Here is a 13506-nt window from a genome sequence, read left to right as displayed (position 1 = left end):
GGCACAGGACTGAGATTTCCATTTTTCAGACTCTGTGGTCCAGCACTTTTATAGCTGTGTCTGGATGAAGACCAAAAAGATTTCCAAAGGAGATCCTCCACCAAAGTTATCTTCTCTTGTCATACATCATACAGTAGGTACATGATATGGTTAACTGTACAGTAAAAAGGAACACGTTAACTTTATTATATGGGTCAGTGCGTGAGAGGCCACGTTTACATGTTCTTTTTTAATGTTTTAGAAAAAAAAAAAAAAAAAAAAAAAGCTCTTTAAAAAATGTTTTGTGTTGCCGTATACTGGCGCTCATATTCTTTTTATTTTTTTACCAGTGGAGCTTTGCTTTGTGCCCCATATATACATTACACACACTATGTATAATCATACATGCCCATCCGTTCCCAGTCTTAAAAGGTCATCCAGCGATGCAGGACTGGCCTCCTCTGGCACGCATCGCAGAACCAGCATAGATGGGAACACCTACAGCCAGTACACAAAGTGCATGCAGCCAGCCTTTATGGCACCGGTGACAAGAAACCACAAGATATGGAAATGGGGAGACACACAGGAAACAGTTCACACAGCCTGCAGCCCCCACCAACCAGCATACACAGGAGTCAGCCTGCATGGCCAAAACTGTCACAATGAACCGCACCGTGACACGGATCCTATGATATCTATGTACACCTCTGTGGGCATCTTCTTCATGGATGCATTGGAACCCCAGGTACATAGTTGCAGGTGTAGCGGAGCTAAAAGGAATGGGTAGCATAATAAGTAAACAATGGTAAGAAATGTTAATTGACTTTTTCTATGACTTTTTTCACAAGAGAACACTCTGACATGTCTTATCGCGGTTCCTTTTGGCTCTGCTACAGTACATCATTATATGGGATACAGAGGTATAGTCACATTTAGCAACATCCCATGATTATATCACATCTATACTCTCAATATCACAAGACTGCTGGACATCGAAACTCTGACAGGAGAAAATTATACCACTTGCTTCATAGTTATGACACAAAATTCTGATGGGAGTCTCACAGAGACAGCCTGTTTTTACATTCTTCATTAGGGCATCAATGGGTGGGTCCTCAGCTCGGGTGCACCCTGTACGCGCCAGAGTAAAGAGCCATTAAGAGCTTTCGTTGACCTGGCTCATCCATGGATTAAATGACCGACCATCCACTTGAATGATTGACCTGTAATACTATATTGCATGAGTGGCCGCTATTCTTCCACAGTGTGAAAATGACTTCAGGATAGTCTCACTCTGAAGTAAAATATGTTCTGCTCATCCCAGAAGGAATATTTGTATAATCATTGTTTATATTGATTGTATTTTATGATTATGTATGATATTTATAATATATTGTTACTGTGTGATTTTCAGAACACCATTCCCAACACCAGACACAACGCAATCTTCTTGAGAGACCATGAAAAAGCTGCCGAGGCCATACTGTGGAATCCTTCTTATCAGAAGGGCGATCAACCTCAAGTGATGGACTCTCAAAGGTCTACCACAAAATCTCAAGGCCGTGGTACAAAGATGGTGAAGAAACATAAGAGCCTTGTAGACAGCGTAGTACCAGAGTCCAATACTGTTACTGAAAGATGACCCTGTAGAGAAGTTCTTTTGTGTCATTGTACTGTGTATATGTGTATTATGGGATATGGTCATTTATGTTGCATTATATAACCTTTCTAGCTTGAGAAGTTTTCCACCTAAATTTATTTCTAGAAAAAAATTTGAGCCTCATTGTCCCCACTCTGCCCTTCAGATCTTAGCTCGGACTTGAATAATTTCCAGTTGTTATGGAGCATATCATAACAACTAGTCGGTCTCAGGGAAAAACACATCATGTAAGTCCCCAGCTCACTTGGTTTTAGTATATAGATTTTTCTAAATATAGGTTTAGGCGGAGAACCACTTTACGTTTGATTACCTCTTTAATTTGCATATGCATCCATTCAGTTACTGATTAAAATATTTTGGAACATCCCTTCAGTGGGTGACATAGTAAAACTTTATACTATAGCATTAATGGGCCTACATATCATAGAGACACCCAAAACTGCTACTCTAGATCTTGCGGACAAAGGAGCCCATTATCATTTTTTCTCACGGGTAGTCGACCTGCTTCCTACGAGTGGAGTCATTCTGCTTCCTCATGGGTGATGTCATCCCGTTTGTCCTTTCGATTGGTGTCAACAAAAGATGGGGAACCACCCCAAAGATTACCACACTCTTCTCATGGAGGCATGGTCAAGGCAAGGGACATATCTAGAAAAGGGTGGGCCTAAGTCTGTTAGGCCTCCTGCACACGACCGTTTTTTTTTTTCCGTTTTTCCATTCCTATTCACTCTGGCCTGACACTTCTAAAAAGAAGTGTATAGTGGAGAATGCACGTAATGCTATCTATCCTCCACTCCTATATCTCCTCCTTGTGTGCCAGAATAGGCCTGTCTGACACTGCGGGTCCTGTAGCAACTGCTGTGGCTGATACAGTGGTAGTTACACCCTAGTCAAGGTATGGCCATTGCTAGTGTATCAAAAGATTTGGGGCTCAAGCCCTAGTGCATATGTTTAATTTTCAATTCAACCCTCTGGCTGCAGTACTAAAGGCATATTTGGATTGCCGTTATATAAAACGCTATCACAAATACGGTTGAATGCCTATTACATCCTACATACCTATTACATCCAGTAATGTCTCCTCTAATGTAGATGTTCTCTTTCCTCATCTTCTCCATCCAGCTCAGACAACACAGACTGTAGAGAACAACTACCACAACCTCCAAAACCTTGAATGTCCTCCTGCTTCCTTCAATAAAGAAGAAGCATGAAAACTAACTTTTTTGTTGGAATGAGGGTTGATCACTGTGCCTTAAAAGATTACATAATAAACCACTGAGAGCCATACACCCCTGTGGGCTGCATCACATAAAAACCCTTGCTGCCAGAAATTAATTAACCCCTTTCACCCTACCAGTGTCCCATACAGTCAAATATACCTTCTCTATACACTATGGTGTCTGACATACAGAGAACAACTACCACACCCTCCAAAACCTTGAATGACTACATGCTTCCCTTATTAAAGGGGTTCTCCGGGAATTAAGAAGATGAAAATACTTAAATATAACTTTATTATAAATATATTCCCAAATACCTTTCATTAGTTCTAATGGCTTGTTTTATCAAGGGAGCAATCATTGGGAGAAAGAAAATGGCCGCCATCCAATTAGTACACACAAATCCTGTCCAAATCACACAGGAAGACAAGTTACTTCACAACACTGGGCTAGAGAGCTGCCTCATCCTCCTCTCTACTTTTCTTTTCAGGGATTATTATCCTGAATACAGTTTAATATGCTCTTCAGCTGAATCTCTGTAGGAATGGAGTCCATGAGGAGACATGAAGTACAGAGGGGATGGACAGGACAGACTGAAGTAATGCAGGGCTGTGGTAATGGAGACAGCATACAAGTGCTGCTGCTCATTATCCCTACCTCCTCTCTGTACTTCATGTCTCCTCATGAACTCCATTCCTACAAAAGATTCAGCTGAAGATCACAATCCCTGCCAAGTTGAGCTGAGAGGTTGATGACAGCTTTTTACCTCTGTCTTGTGAAGTACAGTAACTTGCACTGCTGTGTGATTAGGACAGGTTTTGTGTGTACTTATAGGATGGCGGCCATTTTATTTCTCCCAATGATTGCTCCCTAGACAAAGCGAGCCATTATAACTAATGAAAGGTATTTGGGAATATATACAGTAATATGTAAGTATTTTAATTTTCTTAATTCCCCGAAAACCCCTTTAAAGGGTCGGTCACAGCTTTATTAAGCTCTCACTGGATAACCAAATAACAATAACATGCTGAAGAGTATAAAGCAGTATGCCAACCATTGTTTTCCAGAGGGCAAGTCCGCCTTCCCCTCCATTCTTTACTTTTTACCACACCAACCTCCACGGAGATCCGAACCCAAGCCAACAAAAACAGAGCCTGCTCCACCCCGTCCTGCAACCCGGACAAGAATATGTCAAGTGTAATTTCATTTAAATGGACCCCACCTGGCCTCATCAGTCATCGATTGTCACTTTACAGCTGCCGGTGTCGAACAACTACACCAGTGTGTGAACGAACGAATCGGCAATCTGTGCGTTAACCATTCTCCATGCCTTCTCCAACTGAAGGTACTATTGCAGACCATACAATTAAAATTTCAGAAAATAACCTAAGTATCTGTTCCAGGTCAGCCCAGATGAGGGTAGTAAGCTCACCCAATTTTAAAAAACAAAGGTCATTACTCCACAGTGTGGATAAACAGAATTACTGGGGATTGGACACATTAAGGGCTCATGCACACGACTGTATGTATTTTGTGGTCCACAAAAAACAAATCCTCAAAAAATACGGATGATGTCCGTGTGCATTCCATATTTTGTGGAACGGAACAGCTGCCCCTAATAGAATAGTACTATCCTTGTCCATAATGAGGATAATAATAGGACATGTTCAATTTTTTTGCGTAACGGAAATACGGACATATGGAAACGGAATGCACACGGAGCAACTTCCATTTTTTTTGCAGACCCATTTAAATGAATGGTTCGGCATGCGGTCTGCAAAAAAAAAACACAACGGATACAGAAAGAAAATACGTTTGTGTGCATGAGCTCTAACACCACAGTCTCCAGCAGTACCTGTGACCAGCGAAGACCACAAACACCCAGCTAAGGGCTCATGCACACAAACGTATTTTCTTTCCGTATGGCTATATTTCAGTTCCACAGAAAAATAGAACATGTCCTATTATTATCCGCATTACGGACAATAATAGTACTGTTCTATTAGGGGCCAGCTGATACGGAAATGCACACGGACCGCAAAATACATACGGTCACATCAAGATTACGGAAGCCCAGGCCTGTATTCTGCTGTCTGTGCTGCCCAAACAATATAAGAATGGCCCAACAAATAAACCATCGAGTGATGAGGTTCTGGAAACAAAGTAGTCAAATTAACAGTTCAGGACAGACATAAGTGGCAAAACAAGCAGATTTCCATCTGCCAATACACTGCACTTCAGATTCTGGCAAATCCACCCTGGCTGCTTCTGTGGTTGGCCCAAGACCCAAAATCCGAGACTAACAGTTATAAACCAACTGGAACTGAAATTGCATCAGAGGCATGAAACAAGAAAAACTCTCCATCCCAACGCACAGCCAAAAAATTTGTAACAAGGCCATCCGCGCTATAAAGAAGTATCCAAGTACCCTAGACGAGGGTGTCTGTTTTGGAATTAGGGATGAAAACCCATTGGTTAACACCATGTCTGACTGTAGCAGGCAGCCAAAGCAAAACTTCATTGGGGGCCCAGTTCACCTATCCTAAGCATGCTGAAAAACGCTAAGCAAAACGCAGCTTGAAACAGAGTCACTTCAAAGCAAAAAGAGCAACTACACTCAGTGGTCTGAATTAAACACGCCAAAAAGGTATAAGAAATTGGACATCTGCGCCCCGGACGAGTATACTCTTTTTGCCAACCTTTAAGGGCTTGGCGGACAATAAACCATCCAGTAACATAGACCCAACTATGCAAACAAAAATGAAAACTAATCCCTGATAGTCTGTGCAGTGCCAAGATCGTTGAAATCCCTAATGCACAGAGCCACAGTAGATAACTTAGAGTTACAGCCAAACGGTTGGAATCAGAATTGTCTACTTGCATATTGCCTACTAATGCCCACCACTCAGAACATGCCTAATTGTGACCAGTGCAAGTATCCAGCGCAACAGATGCTCTGACGAGAGATATCAAACAGTCATCACCAATCCCCAAAGTGCGGTGGGCATGGATGACCCATCTGTGTGACATCCTGCAAAATTTCCCAGAATTCCTTCTAATGGAAACGAAAAAGAGCGTCAGAGGCTGCATTGTCAGTACCAGGGACATGGAAGGAATGGAACCAAATATTGAATTCCAAACACCTGCGTAGACCCTGCAGCAGGGCCGGCTCCAGGTTCATGTGGGCCCTTGGGCGATAAATCCCAGTGGGCCCCCATGAGGCATTTTTTTACATTGACATGTCCCCCTGTGGCTCCCACACGGTATAATGACCCCCCAGTGGCCCCTATAAAGTATAATGACTACTAGTGGCCCTTCACACAGTATAATGACTACTAGTGGCCCTTCACACAGTATAATGAACCCCCAATTCCCCCCCCCACTGTATAATGACCACCTGTGGCCCTGCATTCAGAATAATAACCCCCAGTCGCCCCCATTCAGAATAATGACCCCCAGTAGCCCCCACACTGGGGGAATACTGTATGGAGGGGGCTCTGGGGGTCATTATACTGAATGGAGGGTCATTGGTGATCATTATACTATGTAAAGAGACCTTACAGTATAATGACCCCACAGTGACCCTCCATTCAGAATAATGACCCCCAGTCGCCCCCACACTGGGGGTTATACTGTATGGAGGGGGCACGAGGGGTTATTATATTTAATGGGGGCTCTGGTGGTCATTATGCTAAATGGAGAGTCATTATACTGTGTAAGGGGCCCTCACAGTGTGATGAATGACCCCCCAGTGGCCCCCTCACATACCTGTCATTCACTAACCGCAGCTCCCTGCGCTCCTTCTCTCCGGCGGCCCACTGCAGCAGTGAGCCAGGCCTGGAGGAGAGAAGGAGATGTGCAGTGATATAGCTAGAATTGATTGGGCCCCACAGCAAATTTTAGTACGCCCCCCCTCCCCCTAATGTGTGTTCACATCACGGTTTTCCTATCGGTTTGATGTATACAAATGTGCAGCACTCCATGTTTTTGTATCCTGCAGAGTCAAGTAAAAAATGCATACGTTAACGTATATGTTTTTTTACCATGGAACTGTATGGTGAACAGACGCCACTGTACGGCATCAGTCTGAGGCATCTGTAACGCATACATTTTTGGTATACATTAAATGGATGGCACAAATGGGATGTGAACCCAGCCCTAGTGTCAGAATAAGCCCCAGTACACAGCGGAGCAGCGTGGTGGAGAGGGGAAGCCGCATGTACTGACAGAGCGCTACCTGGTCCTGGTGGTCAGGGGTGAGGACTGTGCTTCCCAAGGATCATTTTCTACTGGGAAATACAGGGCACAGTATAATACACTAGAATCTATATACTATAAAGATATTAGCCCATAGGCGTGCGCAGCCTATTGCATTAGTGTGTGCACCCTAAAGCAGAAACACACACGCCGCACGTGCGCGTGTGTATGTATGTGTGTATATATATATATATATATATATATATATATTATATCCACAGATCCTCCATAACAGTGTGTCAATTTTTATTGTACTAATACTTAAAAGACAAGCTTTCAAGAGTTTTCCTTTCTTCCTCGGTACGCTTGAGTTTTCAGAAACAATCTATTCCTAAGGGTGGGTTCACATCTGCGTTATGCCATTTCGTTATAGGTTCTGTTTCAAGCGGAATATAACGGAATGGCCAGATGGAATGCAAAACGGAAACCTTTAAGAGGCATTCTGTTTTGCTCTGTCCTAATAAAAGTTTATGAGAAAGCATAGCCGATCCGTCTGGGTCCCCTTATGCAAGACGGAAAACAGGACTTTGTTTTCTGTCTTGCATAACGGGAACCAGATGGATCCGTTTTGATTCCCATAGACTTCTATTAGGACGGAGAGCAAACGGAATGCCTCTTGCAGAGTCTGCACTGTACGAGAGAGAGATAGCTGTGGCTCTGAAGGGAAAATTTCCAGAGCACACAATGACAGCCCCAGAGCCTTTCTGCTGCCTGACCAACCGTATGCTGCCACAGCGCCAGCCCAGCCTGCAGGACATCAGAGAGGCCTGGGGTCCACATTACAGCACCACTACATTTACTTATTATCAAAAAGCATAATACATAGCTAAAAAACAAACATTTTTTACTGTCCCTTTAAGCAAAAGCCAGAATTTTATAAAAGACTAAAAAATAAAACAATGTACTTACAAAAGAAGCTATTCAGTCGTCTGCTGTGCCGTCCTCTGCTTGCTTCCGCGGATTGTTTCCCCTCCTTTCTGTCTCTCCTCAGTGTGCAGGCGCACTGTTATGGGGGATCTGTGGATGACTCACTGTTTTGAGGGATCTGTGGATGACTCACTGTTATGGGGGGATCTGTGGATGACGCACTGTTATGGGCATCTGTGGATGATGCACTGTTATGGGCATCTGTGGATGACGCACTGTTATGGGCATCTGTGGATGACACTATTATAGGCATCAGTGGATGACACTGTTATGGGGGATCTGTGGATGACACTGTTATGGGGGCATCTGTGGATGACGCACTGTTATGGGGGCATCTGTGGATGACGCACTGTTATGGGGGCATCTGTGATGACGCACTGTTATGGGGGCATCTGTGATGACGCACTGTTATAGGGGCATCTGTGGATGACACTGTTATGGGGGATCTGTGGGTGACACTGTTATGGGCATCTGTGGATGACGCACTGTTATGGGCATCTGTGGATGACACTATTATGGGGGATCTGTGGATAATTCTGTTATGGGGATCTGTGGATGACACTGTTATGGGGGCATCTGTGGATGACACTATTATAGGCATCAGTGGATGACACTATTATGGGGGATCTGTGGATGACACTGTTATGGGGGCATCTGTGGATGACGCACTGTTATGGGGGCATCTGTGGATGATGCACTGTTATGGGGGCATCTGTGATGACGCACTGTTATGGGGGCATCTGTGGATGACGCACGGTTATGGGGGCATCTGTGGATGATGCACTGTTATGGGGGCATCTGTGATGACGCACGGTTATGGGGGCATCTGTGGATGATGCACTGTTATGGGGGCATCTGTAGATGACGTACTGTTAAGGGGATATTGGTGGATGGCACTGTCATGGGGGCATCTGTGGATGACTCACTGTTATTAACAGTGCATCATCCACAGATCCCCCCATAACAGTGTCATACACAGATCCCCCATAACAGTATCATATTCCACACAGTTGCCCCCATAACAGTGTCATCCACAGATATCCCCTTAACAGTCTATTAAGAGGATATCTGTGGATTGCACTGTTATGGGGGTATCTCTGTGGAATCTGACACAGATGCAGGGGGATCTGTGGTCTGTGGATGACACTGTTATGTGGGGCCAGGGGGGATCTGTGGATGACACATATATAGCAGCATCTTGTGCTATATATGTGTCATCATCCACAGATCTCTCCCCCCCCCATAACAGTGTCTCTGACAGTGACCCCCAACATGGGGTGGAGGCTGCCGGGGTCTTATGTAAAGTCTTGTGAACTTGTACTTCTTACTGGGAGACTTCAGCTGGTATTCCACAATCACTGGGTCCTGGTCAGGCTCTCACACATCCAAACAAGGCCGGCGGAAGCGTAACGAGACGTCACTCACTCCGTCACGCCGCACGCGCCTACTCCTCCCACTTTTCTAAAGAAGAAGGCGGAGCAGGCGTGTGACGTCAGAGTGAGTGACACGCAGCATGGGAGCACGGGAGCGGAGCAGTCTGAAGATGTGTGTCATTCTGGCTGTGCGGGACAGCCGGGGCTTAAGCGCAGCAGTGCAGGAGGCTGAGCACGGAGGTGTGATTAGGGTGTGCCCAGGCACACCCGGCACACCCCGTGCGCACGCCTATGTATTAGCCCTACCCCCGAATAATAATACAATTAGGGGGTCATTTATTATATAGGAATACGTCTATATTAGGCGTATTTCTGACACAGATTGTGGCGCAAAGGTCCTTAGCACCGCAATCTGTATCTTTTCCCGCTCATGCCAGGTCTAAAAAAAGTGGTGTGGGCAGGAAGGGGATACAGTTATGGCCATGCAGTTATTGGATACCACCGCCATATAGTGATAACACCGCCATACAATGATAAAACCACCATACAGTGACCGGATAAAAGGGTATAAGAGGGCACAGTACAGGGAATGACTATGGGCACTGCACAGGGTGTGGTAAGAGGGCGCAATGCAGGGTATAAAGGGGCACAGTACGAGGTGGGGGGGCACAGTACAGGGTGGGGGCACAGTCACATGACCCTGTGACGTTAGAAGGTCCTTATGGTGAATGCTGTTCAGATGCCACCATAATGAGAGGCAGAGGAGTGAGACAGGGGCCCTGGATGGACAGGAGGGGTGGACACAGCAAGTAGGTTGAAGGGGCTCTGAGGGGGATTCATACAACAAGTAGTGGCAGGAGGTCTGTTCAGGGCAGCAATAGGCGATAGGAGGGTGAAACAGGAGCTCTGGATACATGAGGGAGGAAAGGAGACAGCAGGGGCCCCATGAGGATGAGATAGGACAGGATATGGGGGGGCAGGTGTCATGGAGACAAACTGCTTAAAGGGTTTCTACCACTTTGGTTTCACATAATTAGGTGTCAGACACTAGCAATCCGCTAGTGTCTGCTCTGCCAAACTATCCTGCTATAATAGCTTTTGGGGCAGCCGTTTACCTAAAAAAAGAACTTATATTGATATGCTAATGAGCCTCTAGGTGCTATGGGGGCGTCATTAGCACCTAGAGGATCGGTCTACCTTCACAAGATGCCGCCGCCCAGCGCGTCCCTCCAGCCCGCCCATCTCCTCCGGAATGCGATCAAACGGACACTTCACGCGCATGCGCCGTGCGCGGCTGTATTCGGCGCATGCGCAGTAAATGTCCTGCGCCAATGACGTCATAGTGCTCCATCGGTGCAGGCGTAGTGGAGATGTCTGAGCAGGGAAGCGGTCGGACATTCACTGCGCATGCGCCGAATACAGCTGCGCACGGCGCATGCGCGTGAAGTGTCCGTTTGATCGCATTCCGGAGGAGATGGGCGGGCTGGAGGGACGCGCTGGGCGGCGGCATCTTGTGAAGGTAGACCGATCCTCTAGGTGCTAATGACGCCCCCATAGCACCTAGAGGCTCATTAGCATATCAATATAAGTTCTTTTTTTAGGTAAACGGCTGCCCCAAAAGCTATTATAGCAGGATTGTTTGGCAGAGCAGACACCAGCGGATCGCTAGTGTCTGACACCTAATTATGTGAAATCAAAGAGGTAGAAACCCTTTAATGAAACAGTAACACAACTAGTTAGAATGAAGCAGCAGCCGATCGAAGAGTCCCCCCCCCTTCTGTCCCACAGATAAGAGACAGTCACAGTGCAGACTCACTCACAGACTGTCTACACACTTCTCTGCTCCAGCCCTGCGGTCTCTCTCCTCAGGCAGCATGTGTCCTGTGTAGAGGGGGCGTGTCCTGTGTAGAGGGGGCGTGTTCTGAGTCTCTGCAGCTCAGAGGGCCCACCAAAGGGGTACTGCGTAAGTGAAATGACAGCAGTGAGAGCTCCCATCTGTATTGATGGAAGTGCTCATAGCAGCTCAGTGGGCCTCCCCAGGAGCATTGGGCCCCGGCACTTGCCCGGGGATGCCGGGTTATGACGCCGGCCCTGCGCCTGCAGCATCAGTAAAAAAGGGCCAAGTGCAGTGAGCCCCTGCTGATGGTAGCAGTTCATGCTGAAATCTCGAGTCTTAAAGGAGTATTCCCATCTCAGACAATGGGGGATTATCGCTAGGATATGCCCCCATTGGCTGATAGGTGTGAGTCCCACACCTACATCGAAAAAGAACCCCTAAAGATTCCCGCCCTCAATAAATTTCTATTTGGCTGGCGAAAATAGCTGGGTTCTGGCTCAGCTATTTCCATTGGCCCCATAGAAATGAATGGGAGCGGTGGCCGTGCACTCTCATTCAATCCTATGGGGAGAGGGCTTGGCAGTGGCTGGACCATAGAAAACCAGGGGTCCTCTGGCCACCACCTTCCCCGCTCCATTCTCAGTGTAGATGCAGGACCCAGAGGTGGGACCCACACCTATCAGACAATGGGGGCATATCCTAGTGACATGTCCCCATTGTCTAATATAAGAATACCCCTTTAAGGAATTACTTGAGGGAAATTGGAGTAGTTCTCTCTGGAGACTCTGTAACAGGAGCAGGAGCTCTGCAGGCTGCGTCTTCTCCTCTGAACAGGATCTGGCCCTCTTGGCAGGGAGCAGGACCAGCCCACGTCTACCAAGAAAAGAGGGACAGGGTGGTTAGCCCTGTTCCTGCCAACCTTTGTCAGTCTTTCCTTGCTGGTAGTGCCAGCCAGAAGCAAACAATAAAATGCATAGCACATAACAATATGCCAATTGCAGTACCCATCTTGATTCCTTTGTTTCTGAGCAATGGTCATTACTGGTGTAAGGGCCTATTACACCTGTGGTTTCTGCAGGTGATTGTTTGGAGGAAAGCGTTCGGCAGTAATCAGCGGCAATGCTACACTGCCAGATCATTGTTACAAGCATATATATGAACGCTTGTTAATGATGATTAGAGATGAGCGAATTTCTCAAAAATTTCATTTGATCGGTTCGTCAAATTTTCCAAAATGATTCTACTCGATCTGAATTTATTTGTGACTAATCTTGTTAAAAACAGCTATTTCCTGGATGCTGAGAGCCTGCATAGTAGTGTAAAACACTGTGCATTGCAGAAACATGCATAGAGAGCCCATTATGCTAGTTAAACAGTACTGTGAATCAGTATGACACGCAGATGATAGGAGTTACTGTTAGAATCACTTCATACTTCACTTATTTGGTCAGTTAGGGAGCCAAAACTGACCAAATAACACAAGTGTGAACTCAGCCTTACAGGTCAGTGTTAGTGTCAAGAAGAAGCACACTCATTTTACACCACTGTCAGCTGATTCCACATAACTTTCCACAGAACCTGTTCTGTTACACGCTGAAATAAGTAGTGCCACCATGACCTAGTGGTGAGGTGGCAACAGCATGAGTAGCCAACACAGTGTCTTAATCACAGAGTGGTGAGGGTGGGAATCGCATGAGGAATTGCATTTGTGGTCGGGGCACTCACGAAAGAAGGACTCCTACCTGCTGGCTAGCTAAAGCGGTTAGAGTTATGCCGGAACCGCGACGTTGAAGGAATAGCTGAAGGAGGCCATCCCCTTGGTGTGAAGCTGAGAATGAGGGTGGGTAGGGTGGGAGAGTTTGACACGTCGTTCATTGAAGGAGGGGCAGAGGTGCCATGATATAGGCAACCGTGCCCCTCCCACAAATACAGGCCAATGAATCGGCCTTAACACTTGTGGTCGGGGCACTCACGAAAGAAGGACTCCTACCTGCTGGCTAGCTAAAGCGGTTAGAGTTATGCCGGAACCGCGACGTTGAAGGAATAGCTGAAGGAGGCCAAAAAGAGCAACAATTCCTATCATATCGGAACGCTACAAACATTTATTCATAACACCAAATTCTGACAAGCAAGACTCATTTCAGTATATGGACAAGGAATGTAGCGGCTGAAACATGACGAACGCCAACGACCTAGTCTTATGATTATATGTGCTGGAACCCGATTCCGAACCCGCATATTGAGGACGGGTCT

The 13506-nt window shown here is 46.1% G+C and overlaps 1 protein-coding gene across 2 annotated transcripts in view; it reads left to right on the top strand.

Annotated features, from left to right (window-relative positions):
• The window catches only part of LOC122926605, a 91244-nt gene extending 88781 nt beyond the window's left edge, over positions 1-2463 (top strand). Inside the window, exon 10 of one of the 2 annotated variants that reach the window (XM_044278029.1) lies at positions 1394-2463. In XM_044278029.1, coding sequence (XP_044133964.1) covers positions 1394-1621 — 228 coding nt within the window. In that variant the 3' untranslated portion in view covers positions 1622-2463. The remainder of the gene's footprint in view (positions 1-1393) is intronic. The other variant, XM_044278030.1, reaches the window with a different exon arrangement.
• The last annotated feature ends 11043 nt before the right edge of the window (positions 2464-13506 follow it).

Source organism: Bufo gargarizans, chromosome 2 (genome assembly GCF_014858855.1).
Source record: "Bufo gargarizans isolate SCDJY-AF-19 chromosome 2, ASM1485885v1, whole genome shotgun sequence".
Lineage (NCBI taxonomy): Eukaryota > Metazoa > Chordata > Amphibia > Anura > Bufonidae > Bufo > Bufo gargarizans.
This window is presented reverse-complemented; position numbering and strand designations above follow the sequence as displayed.